The 24,454-nt window shown below is 38.6% G+C and overlaps 1 protein-coding gene across 3 annotated transcripts in view; it reads left to right on the top strand.

Moving 5' to 3' along the window:
• The first annotated feature begins 1,640 nt into the window (after positions 1 to 1,640).
• The window catches only part of LOC118828787 (inter-alpha-trypsin inhibitor-like), an 89,149-nt gene continuing 66,335 nt past the window's right edge, over positions 1,641 to 24,454 (top strand). For all 3 annotated transcript variants that reach the window (XR_005008970.1, XR_005008969.1, XM_036735650.1), the window contains exon 1: positions 1,641 to 1,767. Coding sequence is in view for 1 of the 3 variants with exons in the window: in XM_036735650.1 (XP_036591545.1) it covers positions 1,689 to 1,767 (79 nt within the window). In the remaining 2 variants the exon portion in view is untranslated. The remainder of the gene's footprint in view (positions 1,768 to 24,454) is intronic.

The raw sequence follows: 24,454 nt of genomic DNA on the forward strand, positions 1-24,454 counted from the left end.
AAGGGAGAGAATGTGGAACTCAAAGTTTTAAAAAGAAATGTTAAAAATTATTTTTACACTCAACTGGGAAATAAGACATACAGGGAATAGGGTATAGATGTAAATAAAGATATACATGCATACACTCACATATACATGAAAAAAGATATAGAAAGCCTGTGTTCTTTTTAGCGTGCATCCCACCACTGTAGCATTACATTATCATTGGTTGTCTTGAGCACTCCAGGCATACCCACTAGGCATGCCTGTGTCCGTGGAATAGACTAGATGAGCAAGTCCTAAAAGCAGACCTGTATAATAGGCTAGTGTTTGACAAACCCAAGAAAACAAACAGATGGTTTGCCACATTAACTCTTTATTCTACATGGAATGTTTGGAAAACTGAAAAGAGGTCTAATGGGAAATAAGTCTACCCCAACATTTCATACCACATAGCACAGTAAATTCAAAATGTATAAAAAATCTAATTACAAAAATTCAAGCCATTAAAAATAGGAACAGAATGGAAAGTTAACATCTCTCAATTGTGCTTAGGGAATAATTTATAACCAGAACCAACTGAGTTTTTATGACAGTGGTGTATGCCCCACCCCTGTGCTGCTCTGACATGCCAGCATGATCATGGTTAGTTCTGCCATGCCTTCTTTTTACTGAGCCATGTCAGTGAGACTATGAGCTCAGAAAGTGATTAAGTCTGAGACTTCAAATTACATAAAATGAAATAGTCTTAACCTGGAGTCTGTGAACTTGTTAATATTTTGATGACTATAATTTGATACAACTAGGTTTCCTTTGGAATCCTATATATTTAGTTTTATGCATTTAAAACCATTATTCTAAGAAGGATACCATAGGCTTTGCCAGACTATCAAAGGGGTCCATGATACAAAAAACGTTAAGAACCGCTGACCTATATAGTATGCCTATTTGGAGAAAAAGCTACAGTGATATCTCTCAGTTGCTCTTCACACTCAATTTCTCTTTTGGATTAAATGAATAATAATCATGTGGGATTATAAAGGAAACTGATTATACTGAAATAGTTATCAAAAAAATTTTAAGCCAACAACTTCACAGACTCCAGGTTAAGATTATTCTATTTTCAATGGGTCAGTGATTTTATCTGTGTAGACTCTCACTCCATCACTGCACAAAACCATCCATCCACATCTTCTCAGCCTATGCAATTCTTGGTGATGTCCTTACGTAAATCCATACATGGAAGAGCTATCTAAGAGCGTAGGAGAACTTCTCCTGCATCTTTTACTGTTTGGTGGATAGCAGTGCAGGACTTGGGCCATCTGTTTTGCTCTATATTATAAAGGGGGGGAAATGAGTTTGTTAATGAGAGAACTCTACCGTAAAATTTATTATTAAAATTTTAAATTTATTTATTTAAAATTAATTTATTTAGGGTCAGCACGGGCCTTGTAATTTTCTATTCATTCGTAAGCATAGACATGAAAGGTGACATCTGTGGTGACTTCCTTATATCCTAGAGAGAGGGCATCAGAAACCTCATTTTACTTATTAATGTTTAAGTGCATGTTCCAGTATTGCAGACAGAAATGACCAGTCTCTGTTTATCTTACTGGGAGTGCAAAGATCACTGCTGTGTAGATTAAACAGTAAATATCCTCCCTTCCAGATCAAGACCACAGTGATTAGAGTGAGGAATCATTAATACAATGAATTATGTCCGAGTCACCCTCATAGTGGCTCTTCTTCTTTCTCTGTCTATTTCCTCCTCATCAGGATGGTCAGAAGGTGAGCCAATTCTTTTTAAATAAGTGGGGGCTATGTAATTATTTTTTTATTATGGTTCACCGAATTGCCCACATTCATATGACGATCTGTGGAGCCAAATTATGATACTGGGTAGAGCCAGATCTGACAATATTATATTATTGAGGCCCTAGAAAGAGCTATGGGGCACATAAAATGTAAGGAATTCAGTGGGAGTAAGAGAAGGAGGGCAGAGGAATGGAGCTCCACTTGGAGTTCAGGCGCCCCAAGGTGAGTCAGTGCTTTAAATACCCCATTATGGTCACTGCCTGCTTCTATAGATACAAGATGAAAGAGAATGAATGAAGTACAAGCCCTCAATTTTTTCCCCTTTTTCCAAGAACTATTCATCTCTGTCCTTCTCTCTCTTGGATGGCCTCTTATTCTAGATTCTTCCTGTCCCTTCAACTTAAGCAATGATAAGATTGTTTCTTTCCTTCTTCTGCTTCCCCATCCTCTAAACTGTAAAGGAATCCCAGGGACCCTGCTTTGAGATGGCATAGGTTGGCATACATTGTAAACCTTCATGGTTCTGTTATTGTTGTTTAGTTGATTTGTCATATCTGACTCCTTGTGACCCCATTTAGAGTTTTCTTAGCAAAGATACTGGAGTGGTTTGCTGTACCCTCCTCATTTTACAAATAAGAAAACTTAAACCAAACAGTGTTAAATGACTTGCCCAGGGTGACTGAGCTAATAAGTGCCTGAGGCTGGATTTAAACTCAGGTTCATCTGACCCCAGGCCCAGTGCTCTATCCACTGTGCCACCTACCTACCCTGGGTCTATGGGTCTAGTCAGCCTTTATGGTGATCAGATGATTGTAATTTCCAGAGCACCAGTGCTATAAAGTAATGGTTATGAGTTGAAATTTCCTCCATGATAATTTCCCCTAATATTCCACATCTCGGCTCTACCACACAAACCCTTGGGATGTCAGGCACGTGTGAACTTCTCTGGATCTCAATTTGCTCATCTGTTAAATGAAGAGATTGGACAGGTTCAGAATTTAAGGTCTTTTTAAGCTCAACAGCTATGATTCTATGAACCAGTTCCTGACTATTCCACAATAACAGGCACAGTCTTAGGGACCTACAGACAAGTGCACCCAGAACGGGCAGTTGTCATTAGCTAGATCTGTCCTCCAAGTATATTATTATCTCCTTATATTTCAGCTTTAAGGATGTTTGTTCTAGTGTTTGATGGCTTCTCAGAGTCAGGCAGTATTTAGGACTAATTTGTCTCTCTGTACTCAGTCCTTCTCTTCCCCAATCTATCCTCCACGTAATTGCCAAAATGTTATTTCTGAAGCACAGGTCTGGCTAAGTCACTCTCCTTAAGGAGTTTACTGACCCCCCTATTGCCATCAGGATAAAATACAAACTTTTCTGCTTGGCATTTCAGGTCCTTCATGATCTGGATCCAACTTATCTTTCCAGAACAATCACACATTACTCTGAGGCGTTCTATGTTCCAGTCAAATTGGCCAACTTGCTGTTCCTGGTATATGTTATTACTATCAGCCTTTGTTCCTTTGTACAGGCTATTTCCCATCCGTGTCTGCAATGTTCTCCCTCTTTATCTCTTCTTCTTGGAATCCCTAATTCCCTTTAAGGTTTAACTCAAATTCCAGCTCTTATAAGAGGCCTTCCTTTGATTTGTCCAGTTGCGTGCGTGTGTGTGTATGTGTGTGTGTGTGTATGTGTGTGCAAGTGTACACACTTGCATGTGCATGCAAGTTGTATTGACTAAACTAGATATATGTCAACTGGGTACATGCCATTTCTCCCACTAGAATGTAAGCCTCTTGAGGGCAGGACTATTTTCATTTTTGTCTTTGCATCTCTAAAACTAAATCCTCATTGAATTGAACTGAATTAACGATCAGTCAGGTTTCCTGTCACATATTACATTCTTTTATAAAATTCAAGTGAATTTGCATTAGTATGTTCCTCCTTGATGAAGGGGTAAGGAAACTGCTATAAAGAAAACTTGTAGTTTGTTAAGATAAAATGAAAAAAGGTCACTGAGACAAGAGAAGCTTTGGAACTCTTTCTCTGTTCTAGTTATGGTTGGTAAGGGGAGAGCTTCATGTTTAGCAAACATACCCCTTCCAGTATATTAAAGATTTAATCTCAACTCTGTTTTTCCTTTTTGATTTGCTATATGACCTGAGGAGACCCCATATCTTTAGTGATTCACTAGATGTTGAGTTAGCAGAGGACAGTTGCCAAAGATAGAACATTATGTTTAGCAGGCAAAGAATAGAAGTGAGGGTGAAACTCCAAAGGAAAGAAATTATCTTTAGTGTGACCAAGCTTATAGGTTCATTGAATTTAGATACCTTAGTTTGCAAACTCTAGAGAGCCAGACTTTTGATTCTACCTCTTTGGGCAGAAGGAATCCTTTGTGTTTGCTATGCCTTGTCCTGTGTGAATGAAATGAAATATAATGAAGAAAAGAGTTTTGTGCCCTTACACAAATTATTTTGCTTCTCTTGACTTGAGTTTTCTCAGACGTAGAATGACAGGGTTGGATGAAGTGATTTTAAAGCTTCCTCCTGAAGAATCCCCATCTGTTTTGCTGTTGCATCTTATGAATCATGAGACCTTTTTATTTGACGGGCACCTGAAACCTCGTATATGTGTCATCTCCATCTTTAGATTTTGACTACTTTGAGAGCAGACTGTCTCTACTTTGAACATAATAAGTGCTTAATAATTTTTTTTCATTCATTCATTCTGGTACTATTGTCTAACTCTCTCTAACCTGCTACATTCTAAATGATTGATTAAGTAGAAGGGACCTTATGGGTTTTTCCCCAAAATTAAAAAAAGCTTCACCAGTTAGTGAATAACTTTTAGTCCGAAGAGCAAGCTTTCCCTCTCCCCTTGCCCCATTAAGTTTTTTTAATTTTTAAAAATACTATTTTATTTTTCTCAATTACATGTTAAGACAATTTTTAACATTTTTTTTAAATTTTGAGTTCCAAATTTTCTCCCTCCCTCACCTAACTCCTGTCTGAGACAGTAAGCAATATAGGTTATACATGTTCAATCATGTAAAATATATTACCATATTAGTCATGCTGTAAAAGGAGATACAAACCTAAAGGAAAAGAACCTATAAAAAATACAAAAAGTGGAAAAATAGCATGCTTTAATCTACATTCAGATTCCATCAGTTTTATCTCTAGAGGTGAATAGCATTTTTCATCATGAGTCCTTTGGAATTGTCTTGGATCTTTGTATTTTCACAGTTGATCATACAATATTGCTGTGACTGTGTAAAATGTTCTCCTGGTTCTGCTCACTTCACCTTGCATGAGTTTGTATAAGTCTTTCCAGGTTTTTCTGAGGTCAGACTGCTCCTCATTTCTAATAGCACAATAGTATTCCATTGCAATCATATGCCACTACTTGTTCAGCCACTCCCCAGTTGATGGGCATTCCTTCAATTTCTGATTCTTTGCCACTTCAAAAAGAGCTGCTATAAATATTTTTTACAAATATATAGTTTTCCCTTTTTATAGACTTAGTAGAGATATAACTGGGTCACAGGGTATAGACAGTTTTTAAAGTCCTTTGGGCATAATTGTGAATTGCTCTCCAGAATGGCTGGATCAGTTCACAACTCCACCAACAGTGCATTAGTGTCCCAATTTTCCCACATCCCCTCCAACATTTATTATTTTCCTTTTCTGTCAGGTTAGACAATCTGATAGGTGTGAGGTGGTACCTCAGAGTTGTTTTAATTAGCATGTCTCTAATCAATAATGATTTAAAACATTTTTCGTGACTATAGAAAGCTTTGATTTCTTCCACTGAAAACTACCTGTTCACATCCTTTGACCATTTATCAACTGGAGAATGACCTGTACCCATTAAGTTTCATAGAGACAGTTGCCTAGAGATAATCCATGGAACAAAATACCACATATACTTGGTTTGCTTATGGAGTTTATTGTTTCTGTTAGTGTTCCTAGACTCACATTATCATCTGGGGACTGGACTGCTGAAGTAGATAATGCTTCACCCATAAGAGTAAGTCACTGATAGGTGTCCTGGTTTGTTCTAGTAGCTCCACAAGGACAATTTATTCCCCCAATAAACATGATAATCCTTGGTGACTAGGGACCTCTCCTGAATATCTGTTTTGTAGTTAGATTTTTGCTGCTCAAAGGTCAATGTGAACAGTTGTGGAGTAGTTTAGTGATTAGCTCAGAAAGATTCAGTCTTGGCATTGGAAGCTGATTGAGGCATCTAATTTCTTCCTTATCCAGCATCTGGTCTTCAAGCACAGTGGCTCATCACCAAAAAAAAGTTATTTTATATTGGGAACCTGCAGATATTTTGCTAGTAAGACTTAAAGCAAAAGAAGTGTTGCTCAAATTCCCTAATCTTTAGAAAAGATTTCAGTAGTCTCTGATTTCAATAGAAAAGTCTTATAACTGGGTCACAATTTCAACTTAACTATGGAGTTTTAACATAGGGCTCTATGGCGAGTACCATGGATACATAGAAGCATGACAGGTTATATAATAGGTCTTGGACTGTTTCACATTAGCTTGATACCTCAGATTCGAGATCAGAGCAAGATATTCATGGGACATCTGACAGTTAACAAAAGGAGATTTAGTTAGCCATAACAGAGGAAGGAGATTCAGAGCAGGGAAAGGATAGTCTCTGAGGATACAGCTCAGTGTAGCTCCCCTGTGCTGGTGATTATCATGTCACTGGTCTACATGGTCAGAATTGGAATGAGGTGATTACTCATGCTCTTGCTTTTCTACATAGGAGACCAGGAAGCCACATCAATGGCCAAAGTCATTAGTCCTCTGAGCCAATTAAATCTAGAGGACAGATTATATAACGTTTTTAAAAATGAGTTTTTACCTATGTCTTCTGTTTCTTACCAAATCCTATGATTATAGAAATTATCCCAAGTATCCCTTCCCTCCCCCTCCCAGAGAGCTAGCCCATATAACAAACCGTATTTTTTTTTAGAGAGGAAAAATCAGCACAACTGATCAATATATTGAAAAAGTCTGAAAACTTGTGCAATGTGTAATATCTGTGGACTGCCCATCTCCATAAAAGGGCAGGTTGAGGGTATCCTCTCATATCTCTTCAAGTTGTGCTGAATCTTTATAATCTTGTTATTTACTTTTGATTCTTTGTTGTGTAGTGGTTCTTTCCATTTATGTTGTTATAGTTTCTATGTATATTGTTTTTTGGCTCTGGTTACTTCACTCTGCATCAGTACATACATATGTATGTCAGTATATATAGCATACCAGTATATACATATATATGTATGTATATACTGATATACTATGTATATCAGTATATATAGGTATGCTATATATGTATACATACATATATCAGTATATATAGTACATGTATAGATGAAATATCTTTCCATGCTTCTCTGTTCTCATCACACATCATTTCTTACATAACAGTAACATTCCATTACATTCATGTACCATAATTTGTTAAGCCATTTTCCAATTGATGGACATATATTTTGTTTCCAATTCCTAGCTATCACAAAAAGTGTTGCTATAAATATGTTGGAGTATATGGGGCTTCCTTTTTACAATGGCTTGCTTGAGGCATAAGTCCACTAAGGGGTTTTCTGCTTCAAAGGGTATGGGTGTTTTGATCACTTTATTTTCATAATTCCAAATTGCTTTCCAAAATGGTTGTACTATTTCACAGCTTCCCCAATAATGTATTAGTGTGCCCATCATTCCACAACCCCTCCAATATTACCATTTTGGTCACTTTTGTCAGTTTTCAGAGTAAGATAAAACCTGAGTAGATTTCTTTGATTTGCATTTCTCTTATTATTAATGATTTAAAGCGTTCATCCATGTGGCTCTGAATACTTGGGAATTTTTTTGAGAACTGTCCATATCCTTTGATAATTTCTCTGTTGAGGAAAGGCTATAACTGAGAGAGAGACAGACAGACAGACAGACAGACAGATGTTGGTATACTGTTTATATATCTTGGATAACAAACCCTTATAAGAGAAATTTGATAATTTGATTTTTCCCCCACTAGACCACTTCCCTTCTTATCTTGGGTGCATTCATTTTGTCTGTGCAGAAGTTTTTTAGTTTCAAGAAATCAAAGTTATATATTTTATCTTTTGTAATTGCCTCTAGCTCATTTGGTTAAGAACACATCTCCTAGGGGATGTGGGAAAACTGGGATACTAAAGCATTGTTGGTGGAGTTGTGAACTGATCCAACCATTCTAGAGAACAATTTGGAACTACGCCCAAAGGGCTATAAAACCGTGCATACCCTTTGATCCAGTAATATCTCTACTAGGTCTATAACCCAAATAGATTTTTTTAAAAAGGGAAAACTATATATTTGTACAAAACTTTTTATAGCATCTCTTTTCGTGGTGGATAAGAATTGGGAATCAAAAAGATGCCTATCAATTGGGGAATGGATAAACAAGCTGTGGTATATGATTGCAATGGAATATTATTGTGCTATAAGAAATGACAAGTAGAATGATTTCAGAAAAACCTGGAAAGACTTACATGAAGTGATGCATAGTAAAGTGAACACAACCAGGAGAACATTGTACACAGAAACAGCAATATTGGTCAAAGACAAGAAAATCCTGTAAGACTAATGATAAAGCATACTGTCCACTTCCAGAGGAAGAACTGATATTTTGAACACAGACTGAAGCATGCTATTTTTCACTTTCATTTTTTTCTTTGAATCTTCTTGTACAAAATGAATAATACGAAAACATCTTACATAACTGTACATGTATAACCTATATCTGAGTGCTTAACCATCTCAGAGAGGGGGGAAGGAAGAGAGCAAGGGATAGAATTAGGAATTCAAAACTTTCAATAAAAATGTTTAAAAAATTTTTTTAATGAGAATACATCTCCTACCCATAACTGAGAATTACACAATCTGTTTCTCTTCTAATTTTATAGTATCATCTTTCATATTAATGTTGCATATCTATTTAGAATGTATTGTGGAATGTGGTATAAGGTGTTGGTCTAAGCCTAATTTCTGCCAGGTTGCTTTCCAGTTTTCCCAGAAGTTTTTATCAAATAAGAAGTTTTTTTCTATGTGATTTATGTTTTTTACTTTATCAAACAATGGGTTATTGCATTCTATTGTTTCTGAATCTCCTTTGTCTAGTCTGTTCCATGACCTATCTCTCTATTTTTTTAAACCAATATCAGATGGTTTTGATAACAGCTGTTTTAAAATATAGTTAGGAGTCTGGAAGTGCTATACACACTTCACCTCTAATTCTTTTCATAATTTCCCTTTGGTATTTTAGATCTTTTATTTTTCCAAATGAATTTTGTTATTATTTCACCAGGTTCTATAAGGTATCCCCTTAAGAATTTGATTGGCACAGCACTAAAATTATAAATTAATTTTGGTAATATTGTCATTTTTATTTTATCAACAACCTAGCCATGAACACTAAATATTTCTCCAGCTCTTTAAGTGGTTCTTTTTTCTTTTTTAAATTTATTTAATATTTTTAGTTTTCAGCATTGATTTCCACAAGATTTTGAATTACAAATTTTTTCCCCATTTACACCCTCCCCCCCACTCCAAGATGGCATATATTCTGATTGCCCCATTCCCCAGTCAGCCCTCCCTTCTGTCACCCCACTCCCCCCCATCCCCTTTTCCCTTACTTTCTTGTAGGGCAAGATAGATTTCTATGCTCCATTGCCTGTATATCTTATTTCCCAGTTGCATGCAAAAACAACCTTTTTTTTGAACATCTGCTTTTAAAACTTTGAGTTCCAAATTCTCTCCTCTCTTCCCTCCCCACACACCCTCCCTAAGAAGGCAAGCAATTCAACATAGGCCACACATGTATCAGTATGTAAAACCCTTCCACAATACTAATGTTGTGAAAGACTAATTACATTTTGCTCCCTCCTATCCTGTCCCCCTTTATTCACTTTTCTCCCTTGACCCTGTCCCTTTTCGAAAGTGTTTGCTTTTGATTACCTCCTCCCCCATCTGCCCTCCCTTCTATCATCCCCCCTTTTTTATCCCCTTCCTCCTTCTTTCCTGTGGGGTAAGATACCCAATTGAGTATGTATGTTATTCTCTTCTCAAGTCAAATCCAATGAGAGCAAGATTCACTCATTCCCCCTCACCTGCCCCCTCTTCCCTTCCAATGAACTGCTTTTTCTTGCCATTTTTATGTGAGATAATTTATCCCATTCTATATCTCCCTTTCTCCCTCTCTCAATATATTCCTCTCTCATCCCTTAATTTAATTTTTTTAGATATTACCCCTTCATATTCAACTCACCCTGTGCCCTCTGTCTATAGATTTATATCTATATCTATATCTATATCTATATATATGTATGTATATTCCCTTCAACTATCCTAATACTGAGGTCTCATGAATTTTATACATAATCTTTCCATGCAGGAATGTAAAAAAACAGTTCAACTTTACCAAGTGCTTTATTATTTCTCTTTCTTGTTTACCCTTTCACGCTTCTCTTGATTCTTGTGTTTGAAAGTCAAATTTTCTATTCAGTTCTGGTCTTTTCCCTGAGAAAGCTTGAAAGTCCTCTATTTTATTGAAAATCCATATTTTGCCTTGGAGCATGATACTCTGTTTTGCTGGGTAGGTGATTCTTGGTTTTAATCCTAGCTCCATTGACCTCCAGAATATCATATTCCAAGCCATTCGATCACTTAATGTAGAAGCTGCTAGATTTTGTGTTACCCTGATTGTGTTTCCACAATACTCAAATTGTTTCATTCTGGCTGCTTGCAGTATTTTCTCCTTGATCTAGGAGCTCTGGAATTTGGTGACAATATTCCTAGGAGTTTTCTTTTTGGGATCTGAAAATCAGGAGGCAACAAGTGGATTCTGTCAATTTCTATTTTACTCTCTGGCTCTAGAATATCAGGGCAGTTCTCCTTGATAATTTCTTGAAAGATGATTTTAGGCTCATTTTTTGATCATGGCTTTCAGGTAGTCCAATAATTTTTAAATTATCTCTCCTTCTTCTATTTTCCAGGTCAGTGGTTTTTCCAATGAGATATTTTACAGTGTCTTCCATTTTTCATTCCTTTGGTTCTGTTTTATAATATCGTGATTTCTCATCAAGTCACTAGCTCCCACTTGCTCCAATCTAATTTTTAAGGTGGTATTTTCTTCAGTGGTCTTTTGGACCTCCTTTTCCATTTGGCTAATTTTGCCTTTCAAGGCATTCTTCTCCTCATTGGCTTTTTGGAGCTCTTTTGCCATTTGAGTTAGTCTATTTTTTTAAGGTGTTATTTTCTTCAATATTTTTTTGGGTCTCCTTTAGCAAGTCATTGACTTGTTTTTCATGGTTGTCTTGTATCACTCTCATTTCTCTTCCCAATTTTTCCTCTCCTTCTCTTACTTGCTTTTCCGAATCCTTTTTGAACTCTTCCATGGCCTGAGACCAATTCATATTTTTCTTGGAGGCTTTTGATGTAGGTTCTTTGACTTTGTTGACTTCTTCTAGCTGTATGTTTTGGTCTTCTTTGTCACCAAAAAAAAAGATTCCAAAGTCTGAGTCTGAATCTGAGACTGTTTTCCCTGCCTATTCATGTTCCCAGACAACTTGAGATTTTTGTCTGGGTACAACTGCTTGTAGAATAGAGAGTACTTTGTCCCAAGCTTGAGGGGCTGTGCTGCTATTTTCAGAGCTACTTCTACACAGCAACTCAGTCACACCAGCATTGCTTCTCCCCCAAGAACTGCCAACCAGGATTGTGGCCCAGATCCAGGGCAGGGCAAAGTAGGCCTTGACTCCTGCTCTAATCCACAGCTTAATTCCTCCCACCAGGTGGTCCTGGGTCAAAGCAGCCTCAGAGTGCACCACCTCCACTGCCCCTGGGGTGGTGGCCCACCACCAACTCCTTTCACTCTGTCCCAGCAGCTTTTCCCACTAACCTTCTTTGTTGTCTTTGGTGTTTGTGGGTTGAGACATCTGGTAACTGCCACAGCTCACTGATTCAGGGCACTATGCCTGTTCCACCCAGCTCCTGGTCTGGGTTGGTCCTGGCGCAGCCCATGCTGGGCTCTGCTCCGCTCCTAGCTCTGTGCAACAGACACTTCCCAGCAACCATCTCGGCTGTCCTGGGCTGGAGCCCTGCTTCCCTTTGCTATTTCGTGGGTTCTGCAGCTCTGGAATTTGTTCAGAGCCATTTTTATAGGTGTTTGGAGGGATCTGGGAGGGAGCTTAAGCAAGTTGCTGCTTTCTAGCACTTTGTAATTGAATCTATATAAAACTTTTGTGTGTTTTGGTAGGTTGGTCCCCAAGTATTTTATACATTTTGCAGACATTTGGAATAGGGTTTCCATTTACGTGACTGCTTCTTTTATTTTGTTACTATTACAGAGAGGTACAGTTGATTTTTGAAGATTCATTTTGTAGCCTCCAACTTTACTAAAGCCATTATAGTTTGTATACCTTTTAAGGAAAGAGTAGCCTAGCTTTCATGCAGCAGGGATTAGGACACTGATCCCACAACAAAAGGTTTCTGCCTTCAAGTATTTTATAATCAGGTTGGAGAGACATAATATATACCTTTTAAAAACTAGTAAGATAACACAAGATAGTATATAACATTTGACATTCATCACATTGTTAAGTAGAACAATTGCTATAATAACAGTCTTGTGTACGTGTATGTGTGTGGTGATGGTGGTGGTGATCAATGCACAGATATATTCACCGTCTCCTGATGGAGGACACACTGACAGCTCTTTTCTTTGCTATTCTCTATGCCAGATAAAGAGTCTGACAACATTTTAAAATTAATCTTTCCACAGTTAGATATTTATAAGGAAAAAAAGAGTCTTGTAGTACCTAGGAAACAGCTAATTACAAAGCAGTTTCTAAAATAGCTAACAAGGACAGGGAAAAGAGCATACTGAGAGAAACAAGAGAACACCAGTCTAATTTAGTTAACCTAGTACTTGGGTTATGATCATAGAGTTTATGCTCTCCCTACTCCTAGAGTGCCTGAAGTAAAGCCCATCAATAAAGCCTGAGGATGGACATTAGATGGTAAATGACTGAAAATGGGTTAGGTGAAAGAGTGGAACTTATGTAGCATAGTCATCAAGGTCTACTTCCTTAAGATGCCATGCCAAGAAGAAAGCTTCCCCAAAATCCTCTAGTCACAAGAATGTTCTTCTTCATAAATGATAGCACTCTCAGCTCTCAACTCTCTCTTCTCAACTTTGACTTGAAGTAAGTCAAGAAAGTTGTTGTTCAGGCATGGGAAACAGCTGGTACAAAAGGCAACAAGAAGGGAGATAGAGGTTTTGTGTGAGGAATAACAAGTATGTCAGTGTTGCTGAATTGTAGAGTCTATTAAAGAGAAATAAACTAAAAGAAAACTGGAAATGTAGGAGAGGGACAGCTTGTGACATCTTTAAGTGACAGAGGACTTTATATTTGATCCTGAGGCTATTAGATAAGCTGGAGAAGTCACTGAGCAGAGGAGTGACATGGCCAGACCTTGTCTATTGATTGGAGGATGGATTGGAGTCTATAGAAACTTGAGGCAAAAAGACCAGTTAGAAGGTTATTGTAATAGTCTAGGTGAAAAATGATAAATGCCTGAACTAGGGTGGTGGCCATGTGAAGAAGGGGACAAATGTGAGAGATGTGAAGGTACAAATTACAAGGTTCACCAACTATTTAAGTAAAAACTAAATGAGCCAAATTCTCTTCAGGGCCCAAGATATTCTCTAGTAGCAATTTATAGTCTCATAGAGGAACATAGGTTCTTTCTAGACTTCTGGTTCTTAAATGTAATAAATTTTATATACCTACAATACATATATTTTTAAAAGATTTTATTGACCTGAAAAAGTGTGGTCATTGGGCACTGATGTCTAATGAACTGTTATTTTAATAGTCCATTACTTTAACCATGACCTATTCTATATGCTCTATATTCTTAAAAAAAAAAAAAAAAAGCAGGTCACTTCAGCATGTTGAAGGTGATGCCAGGGCTCTGACATGCCATAGAAAAAGGACCAAATAAATTAGTGCTTACAATACAAACACCCAAATGTGAACTTTTTGTACTATCCTCAAGATGAAATAGATACAAAGAGACCTTTGTGGAGTTAAAATGACATAGAATTAAATATTAGGAATTGAGGTCAGGCCTGGTATTGTAGGCCTATAATCCCTGCTTCTGGAGAGAGTGAAGCTGATGATCACTTGAGTTCAGAAGTTTTGAGCAGAAGTGGGGCTAAAATCCAATCAGGTTGCTGTACTAAGTCAGCATAAATATGGTAAGCCTCCAGGGTAGGAGGTGGGTGTAGTGTACATAGCCCAAGGTGAACAAAACAGACCAGGTTGGATCTAGAGTAGGTCAAAGTTTCCTTGCGAATCAGCAGTGGGGTCAGACTCATGAGTGCCACTGAACTTCCAGCCTGAGCAAGCCAGAGAGCTTAGTTTCCAAAAACAAACAAACAAGAGAACAAAACAGACAAAAAAAACTTTGAGAGTCCACAAAAAGGAAGCAATGTTGTTTGTTTTAGATTGCAAATCCTGAACAGGGCACAGATTGTATCCATCTGAATTATACAATATATAACATGGCTATGAACAAATAACAACTTAACAACTTGATACTTTTTTTTTCATGATAAAGAAGGGTCCTACTGAGTGTGTAGGGTCCCAACCCACTAAGGACATGGAGTTGACTACATAATCACTATGCTGAATAACAGTGATTGAGACCATTAACATGGGAAGGGGTGTTTTTCTAAAAGGGGTGTCCTGCTGGGTTCAACTCAGAGATGTCCTGGGATAAACAAGTCTAGAAGCCAGAGAAGGTGCCAAAGAGTCAGCATACAGAGGGCAAAGCACCAGACATTGGAAAATGACAATTTGGCTCCTACAGAGTCATTAACTGAGACAGAATCCTTCCATGGAGAAAGTACGATAGCCTCCTCATTCAGCTATGTTAGCTGTAGGCAGATACCAGCTCTCCACCAAGACCAGGAGTCTATGTACTTCAGTTTTTTAGTACATATTTCAATAACTGTATTTCAATATGATTGGTCTCTTTTGTAATTTTATGTATTTTATACATTGAAAAACATCATTTTGAGTTTATAAGTTTCACCAGACTGCTGAAGGGGTCCTTTACACAAAAAAAGGTTAAGAACCCCTGCCTTAAGCCACCTCTCTTGAATTTGAGGCCATAGGTCAGTGAAATATTGATACCAACTCTGAAACATGGTGGCTCCCATATTCTCTCCTCAAACCCATGGACCTGCCACTCATCTAGATACTGGAGGGGTCCCAATCGCCTTCTTGAGTCTAGAATTTCCTGGACTGATATTTTTCTTATCAATCTACAATCTATTAGGCGTGTGAAGGATCTTTTGGATGTACGTTAAGGTCAAGGTGGGTCCACTACAACAAGGGAGATAGTAGAACACAGTGGAAAAAGTTTTTACTTTGGTGCCGAAGGAGCTGGGTCTGAATCCCAGGTCTGCTACTTAATATCTATATGTGGATGATACATGTATGACCTTGGCCATGTCATTTAACTTCTCTAGGCCTGTTTCTTTATCTAGGCTGAACTCAGTGATGGCTTAGGTCAACTCTAAAACTATTATCCTGTGATTAGGAACTATGAAACACTAAATGGATATGTAGCTTAGGGGTAATCTAGCTAGTAACCCATGGTGCTCCCCACCTGATTGATGGATAAGGGGCCTATTGGTCGCTTTACAAATTTCTAACAAGGTCTTTTGGTACTTAGGTTGGGGGAGGAGAGTCTGACCATAATCCTCCAAACCTAAAAGTTTCCCAAAAGTGTGACAATGATTGATTTCATTTTTCTATGTGTATTGGTAATTAAGGTGGGACTTTTTTTTTTTTTTACTGTTTTCTCTGTTAGAATGCTAAAGTAATCAAGGGCCTTTGATTAAGTCTTACTAGGTGCTAAGCCCCAGGCCCACACCCTTTTGCTGATTACAGGTGAATCCTTCAGGCCCAGAACAGGGTATAACAACTCAGAGGTTACCATTTTGTCTGGGGCTCTCACTCACTGGAAGAGTGTTGATGTGGAGACTCTGGGCAGCCATTATTAAGAGCTCTCCGGCTTTGGAAAAACCCAGATGTTGATGCTTCTCTGCTGGTAACCATGTATTGCAATAGATAGATTGAATTGTGTTATTTGTCCTGTTTATATAATGTATGTTTGTATGTTTGACTAAAGTGAGATAGTTAATCCCTTACAGTTGCTTTCCTTAGAAAAGCAGATCAAAAAAACCTGTGCTGGCAGCTCTTGTACACCCCTACAGCAGCTGCTAGCCAAATTGTTGTTACACTAGGCCACTTTGTCTGCCCATGGACTGTGTTAGAAGTTATCTTGGGAAATTTACAACATTCCCAGGTAGCTGACAGCAGAAATTGTGGTTCATAGTGTTAGAGGCAGGCCTGACTCAGTCTCGTCCTGATGCAGGTTCAAGTTCAATGTTTGGATGAGATGAGGCACATGTAGTTTACTTAGCCCCAACATAGAAAGGATATTCAACCAAGATACAATAGTGTTTAGCTCAAATAGATGTATCCCCTCTTGTTTACATATGAAAACACATCTGGCCAGCAGGGCAGGGAGTGGTGACTTGTGTGATCTTGGGACATCTACCAAGTCTGAAGGCCCCAATTCCATATGGGTGGGCCTTTTATGCCCTTAAGTAACCAGAAAGCCATATCATACATCTAAAGCCTACCAGGAAGCTATGTTGAAGGCTCCACTCCAGGCCAATCAAGTTTTGGCTTTGTAGACTTTCAGAGAAAACCTAGTGTAACACATATGGGGTGTGGGGAGGGGAAGACTTGACAATGGTTCATGCAAAAGGACATGTTTTGGGTAGACAATGAATTATATTTTTATAAGAGAATTACCTAGTGGGATATGGAATGACTTGATTATCTTGATGGGAGGAAATTTAAGATGAGAGAAAGAGAGACAGAGACATACAGAGAGAGAAAGATAGAGAGACAGAGAGAGAGAGATACACATACACAGAGAGAGACACAGAGAGGGAGACAGAGAGACAGAGAGAGAGAGAGATGGACAAGGATGGGCGATGTATGGGAACCCATCGGAAACTGATCTTTTTCATGAGGGAGTTATGTCAATTAGGAGTGCAATAAATGCCCTCTTGGTATAGGCATTATTGTGCCTGCTCCAAGCAGATCCAATCTGAGTGGGTTCAAGTGAGTCCAAGGGACTGCAAAGTGTATGGTCTGAAGGAAGGCCTTTCAGATTGGCTGATCCACTGAGCTTCCAAATCCCAATGTTCATGACAGGATCTCTGCCACACTGATTACGGTGTCTCAGAAACTAGAAAATAATAAAGTGAAAACAACTAAAAAATAATAGCCAGTGGATAGAACATTGGATGAACCAGACGGTACTTTTTGCTTTCATTGACCAATGGAAATACCTTGGGATGTTACGGTAGGTTGATGAGAGGCATTGTCAGAGCAGAAAATCTAGGGATGGAGTATCAGTAGTGTTCTACAAAACCAAAGCACCACTTGCAGATACTTTGTTGATGCAATGATCCCCCATAGTGAGTGAATGAATGAACAGAAAAGCACTTATTATACACTTAATATGTTCAAAGCATTGTTTTAAGGGCTAAAGATACAAATAGAAAAACATTGCAGTCCCTGATCTTAAGGAGTTCACAATCTAATGGGTTAGACAACAAATGTATGGGATTGGGGAGGACAACCAGACCTGAATCCTCTAAACTTAAGGGCTCCCCAGATGATGATGGTTGCTTTTACGTTTCTCTGCCTCTTTGGCTACCAGGGCACATTGCAAGTCAGTTTGGAACTCTCCCAGGTAGTTACTGACAACAGGAACTGTGGTTCATTGGGTAACTAAAGGGAAGATCCAGGGAATCAAAAACATGTTTCATGCAAAAGTACATGTTTTTGAGAAGACATGATAATGTCTGCTTTATAGGGATTCATGCATATTCCTAGTTGACCTTTTCAGTGCTCCAGAAATTCTATTTCTTCCTTCTCAAATAGACACTTTTTTGACTTGCTAGATATCCAGTGATCATATAGGTCCTAAAAGATAAGCCTAGACCAATTCCAAGTGTTGGGCAAGATGCAAGGAATAGATGAGAATATTATCAAAATAAACCACCACTTCCTTGTCCATAAACTCTTAAAATATGGAGTTTCATGAATATCTGAAAACCTTAGGAAGGCATCATACAAACCAAATGGCCTAACTCCTACAACCTGCACTGAGTAGAGAAGGTTGTCTTTCCTTTGTCACCCTTCTATATCTAGATCAGATTGTATGTGCCTTGGATCTCTATGTTGATGAGTATGACCTTCTGCCCCCTTTCTAGCTGGTCCATTGAGTTGAGTATGAAAGGCAAGGGATACAAATCACAAATACTAATGGCTTTCAGTGCTCTGCAGGGATGGCAGGGCCATCACTTCTCACCCTTCCTGTTAAACATTGTCAGGGCTCCAAGAGGAGTGGCAGAGGACCAAATGAACCATTATAGATCGTTCCTTTTCAGAAATTATTTCAGAACTGAATTAGGCCTGCTCAGTGAGTAGATCTGGCCTACTAGAATTGGTGCTGTGGTTTATTGGACCATTGTAATGCTTATGTGACAGAGATTATATGTCATATCTCTACCTTAACTTTGTGAAGTATTTGCCTCCCACAACACCCCGAAAGCTCCCCAGAGTACGAATAATTCTTTAGAGAGACATAGCAGTTTGGGTGCATAATTCTAGAACCCCCAGCATAAGGGTCCACAGGGTGATAATTAGCTCTGCTATTATCTGAACCAATGACAGGGCTGTGGTTTTGTTTGTTTGTTTGAATGTGACAAGATTTTTGGATCCCCTACTGCTACAGGATAATACTCTTATAGGATTTAACATTAGAAGGAATCTTAATCATAATTCAGATCAAACCCCTTGGTTTATAGATTCAAAAACTGAGACCCAAAAAAAGGTAGGCCTTGCTGAAATTCAAGTAGTAGCAGAATAAGTGACTTGTGCAAGGTCGAATAGTAGCAGGAAGTGACTAGCCAAGGTCACAAAGATAGAAGCATTCAGTATTCAGATACAGTGATAAGGCAGGCACATATCAATGATTACTAGAAATCTACAGACCTAGAGGGACACAGCTTGCTTAGGGGTAAAAGGATGTTTTCCAAGTGATGATATGATAGAATAAACAGAATGTAGTGCTGGGGTCAAGCCAAAAAGCTTATAGGTCAAATAAGTCCAAAGGACCAAAAAGGACTCATGGAATAGAGGCAGGCACAGCAGTCCAAAAGGAGAAGGCAGACCCGTAATAGGTTGAGGAACATGACAGAATAAAGTAGCTGCTTGCCTCATACAAAATCTCCACCACACTTACCTGTTCACTCAGCTGCAGCAGCACTAATTTGTACAAGAATACAGAGCCTTTAATATTATATTAAAGCCATTAAGCTAGTCCACCTGGTCCCTATGAAGTGTCCTTCCTTGTTCATCAGTTCACTATGGTGCTAAGATCCAGAAAGGCAGAATGATTTGTTTAGTATTTGTTCCCATAGTAATGGATCCATGTGAGGCTCCCAGGTACCCTGACCTAGCAAAATGATTTTCAGGAGTTCCCAATAAAACGAGAGAAAAGGAAAGAACAGGCTAGGCTAGGATAGGATAGAATATAGAATTTTAAGTTAAAATGGTTCTTGGTAATCCATTCTGAGGCCTAGTCACATTAGTCATCATTACTCTGGTCTGAAATGAAATTGCTGACTACTCACATGTTTTCAGCAAACAGTATTTGAGGTTTAGCATGAATCTGAGTGATTGTAAGAATGTCTCTGGCTTTTCAGTTAAATTACCACCTTACAAATGTAGCCTGTGCTTGAAATATGTGGTGAGCTGAAATGGTCATTTTATGTTAAAATAATATGTGCAAAACTGACTAAAAGAATTCTATATAAAGTGATCCCACCCCACCCCTATACACACCACAAATCAAAGACACATGAAGGAAGAAATATCAAGAACCAATATTTGTTTGTAGGCAGGACCAAAAGAATAGACAGAGTATCGTTCTATCAAATTCATTCATCCAATATATATGTGATGAATACCTAGTATACATGACATACTGAGATAGGATTACACATTTAGCAACCATGTGGTCCAACTACCTCATTTTACCTATGAGCAAACTGAAGCCCAGAGAAGTTAAGTCACTTGCTTAATACTATACAGGTAATGTGATTGTACATGCATAGCCAATATCAGATTGCAGGCCATCTTGGGAAGGGGGTTGGGGGGGGGGGGCGGAATTTAGAACTCAAAATCTAACAAAAGTGAATGTTGAAAACTAAAAATAAATAATTAAATAAATTTTATTATTAAAAAAAACAGGAAATAGGGAAAGATCTAATGGCTGCCTTGTGACCCCTACCCCTACCAGTAATTCATGATCATTCGCTATGAAAACTGTTGTCTTGTCATCTTGGGCTGGTGTGAAATAAGCAGACACCAAAATTTGTAGAAATCTCTGGCTTAATTTCAAGGTCAAACAATTGTTTTTCATCGATACTTAAAATCCCCCATTCTGGTTTTCGACAAAGTCACAGATGAATTTGGGGCTTCAGAGAATCACATTAATAAATTATAGGCTGTGAAAAAAAAGATTACACAAGTGGTAAATGACAAGGGCAGGATTTGAACCCAGTTCCTTTGATTCCAAAGCCAAGGCTCTTTGTAGTTGACCATGTTATGAGTGATACAAAAAAGGCATAATCTTTGCCCTTAAGGAGCTTAATAGGGGAGACAAAATAAATATGATAGTAATTATAATTAATACAAGGTGCTATGTGAAAGTTCAATCAGAATCACAGAATCTCTAATTTGGAAGGAACTACAGAGGCCATCTTCTCCACCCTGACACTAACAGGAATTCTACAGCCTCTCTCTGTTTCTCTGTCATTGTCTCTGTCTCTATCTTTGTCTCTGTCTATACGTTTGTCTGTCTCACTCTCTCTTTCTGTCTCTCTCTTCTTTTATCTCTTACCTACTGTCCCTGGATACTTCCTTGCTGATTACAAATATGCCCAGCTTTCACTCAGTCTTCAAAGAAATATTCACTTGATCCTAAAGTTACTTCTTGTCTTGTTTCTTTTATACCCTTTCATACTCAATGCCACCATTTTGTTCTCAGCCTCGCTTCTTGGTTTTCATTCTACCAAAACTGCTTTCTCTAAGATTATCAGTGATCTCTGAATTGCCAAATTCAATGGCTTTTTTCTCCATCTTCATCGTAATTAATCTCTCTTTAGCTATTGATACTATCCATCTGTCTCTGCTCCTAGCTATTCTCTCCTTTGTTTTTCATAAAACTGTTCTTTCCTGGTTTTCCTCCTACTGAACTAAGTGATCCTTTTAAGTTCCCTATGCTGGATCTCAGTCTCTCACCCTAAGAGTAGCTTTTCTTCAAAGCCCCAAGGGGCTTACAGTCTAATGAAGGAGGGTGATGACACATGAGAGGGATATGAAAAATGGATTATACATAGCTACTGCATTATACATAGCCACTAATTTAATATTCCTAAAACCCAAATAAGTCTAGGGAGATGAGAATCTTGTTATTCCCTAGTCAGACCACACCTGCAATATTGTATTCAATTCTGGGTGCCAAAATTCAGAAAAAGTGTTGATAGTTATAGCTAGCATAGGCCTTTAATGTTTGCAAAGTGTTCTATATGTTTTAGCTCATTTGATCCTGTCAACTCTAGTAACAAATGACCAAAGAGTCACAGAGATTTTGCAATCACTGTTAACTCCCAAAATACCAAAGAGCTCATACAGGTTAAAAGCAAAAACTTTCTTTATTCCATTGGGGGAGAGAAATTAGACACTTGTCTGAGCCTCCTGTAGTAGGAGACCTGAGGCATTGGGGCTAAACCTTGATTTATATATTTGTGGTTATAAAGGATCAAACAGTGTAGTGTAGCAACATTGTAGTGAGTCGCAACAGTGAGGCAAGGTGGTCTAGTAGCAAAAAGTCCGTTCATAGCAGGGCTTCGTGTCTGGGCCTGTTGGTGCTTGCCCAGGCTCAGGGACCATCAATCAGTTCTGTGATTTAGTTGCAACAGTGTTCATCCAGAAGGTGAGTACAAAGGATTGTTGTTATGCCAAGCTCAGGGCACAGCTTTCTTGTTGGGCCTTAGCTCTGGAAAACAGTGTCTTTTAATAGTAAAAAGAGAATGGTGGTCTTGGATCCTGACAATCCCCACAGAGACCCATGAGGTAGACCAGAAAGAGGTCACATGACCTTAAGCAGCTAATAAGTGTCTGAGGCAGGATTAAAACTCAGGTCTTCCTGGCTCCGAGTCCAGCACTTTGTCCACTCTGCCATCTAGCCAGCCAATAAACTGCAGGGTATCCAGAGGAGGGCAAACAGGATGTTGAAGTGCCTTGAATTCATGCTATTTGAGGATTGGCTATCTCACTCAATCCTCAAAACAAGTTAAGTATTAGCATTACCATTTTACAGATGAGGAAAATAAAACATAAAAACATGAACCAACTTTCCAGAGGTCACTTGTCAGAGCTGGGATCAGAACCCAAGTGTCCAATCATGTCATCGAATCCCCCTTCCCAAAACCAAGGGGCACGTGTTGCCAGAAGAGTTAGGGAGCCAGCATTCCAGGTACCTAATACCTTTTAGTCACAGGCAACCAATGTTCACATGCTAAAAAATGATGGTATGCCAAAGAGAAGAGTCATTGGTTGTTTAGAGCTGAGAATGAGTCACAGAGTTTGGTTTATACAGAGAAAAGTGGGTGTTCCAGAAGCATGTGGTAGAGAGAAGCTCCAAGAGGTAACCCTGGGACTATACAATTTCTGAGAAACAATGAAGAGCATCCCGTGGTGCCTGAAAATTAAATGCAAGGAATTCAGGTGGTCTGTATGTGGAAACAAAATAATAGCCATGCATCAGAAAATCACTATACTTGCCACGTCTGAGTACTTTGGCATGGTTATAAAGGGACAGAGGGAGCAAACCAAAAAGCCAGTGCTACTGTTTATAGCCAGGTTTTCAGCTGAGGATAGGAGCTAGTAGCCACTCTCCCCAGATGTCCCTAATGCTGAATGTTTGATGTACCCACAAATAGCTCTCATGTCCTCAAGGGGAACACTACCCTTTGCTTTCCCATCAGTGTTTCCATTCTTTCCCCCTTTTTGGACAGAACATTCTGGTTGTTGTATTTGTACCTATGAATTTTCTGAGTCTATTTTAGACAACTGAATATTGAATTCTATCTTTATCCAAAACTGAGGACTTTTTTTAAGTGGGCATTTATTAAGAGAAGCCAGGTTCAAATGAAGAGCCCCAGAAATCAGAAAGAATCAGAGATTTCAAGCTGGAAAGGACCTCAGAGCCATGTAGTTCAACACTGTCCTCCCCCACTACCCCATTTTACAGATAAGGATACTGAGGTCCAGGGAAATTAAGTGACTTGTGTAAGGGCACATAACTAGTAAACAACATAGGAGAGATTTGAACCCAGGTCCTCTGATGCTAGAACAAGGGCCCTTTCCACTACACTACCCTGTCTCCCTGGATTAAACATAATATGATTGGCTTAAGATAGGCTAACCTAAATATCGCCTCCTTTTCCTCCTAATAGTTTCAACTGTTCCTTAAAAGAGGCAACTTCTTGCGTAGCTTTGGAAAAAATCTTCTCATCTGCCAGATACCACCTCTATATCATAGGTCTTGTAGCTACTCAAACCAAGACAGGGAACATAGGCCCCAAGAATTGTGTGTGGGTCATTGTTTAATTGTATTCAATCTTTCGCAAGTATCTGGCAACAGATCTCTGATAATAGTAGATTTAATTGTTTTAATAATGCTTTCTGAACAGGCAGTGTATCATTACTGTTACTTATTGGGCCAGTATTGATAGTGGAGGAAGTAGGGAGCAGGCCAATATTTACTTTGGCAGAGTGATTGGACGCAAATTTCCAAATCTTGCCCACAACTCTTGATTGTTGCTTTTTATTTGTGCATTAGCCCATGATTTAATTCCACCCCCCACCCAAGTCAATGATCAATGATGCAAGGGAGAAAAAGTTTCCCTCCCCTTCTTCTAAACTAAGAACTTATTGAAGGTTACAGAATGATAGGATCTGAGTTGAAAGGGACCTCAGAGGCTCATCCACTCTACCCTGTACCCAAATGCAAACCTCCTTGATAACATTTCCAGTTTGTATGTAGTCACCCAGCTTTTGCTTAAAGACCGCTAGTTAGAGAGAAACCACCACCCAGGTAGCCCATTCCACTTAAGAATAGCTCTAATTTCTGGCAAGCTCTTCCTTATTTCAAACCTAAGCTTGCCTCTCTCTAACTTTCATATGTGGTTCCTAATTCTGGGCTCTGAGGGTCAATCTGAGCAAGTCCAATTCTTTTTTCTACATGAAAACCCTTCAGATACTTGACCACATTTCTCATATCCTTGTTTAGTTTCTTCTTCTCTGCATAAATCATCCCCAGCTCCTTCAATCAATCCTCATATGATATGATTTCAGGGCCCTTCA

This window comes from Trichosurus vulpecula, chromosome 8 (genome assembly GCF_011100635.1).
Source record: "Trichosurus vulpecula isolate mTriVul1 chromosome 8, mTriVul1.pri, whole genome shotgun sequence".
NCBI lineage: Eukaryota > Metazoa > Chordata > Mammalia > Diprotodontia > Phalangeridae > Trichosurus > Trichosurus vulpecula.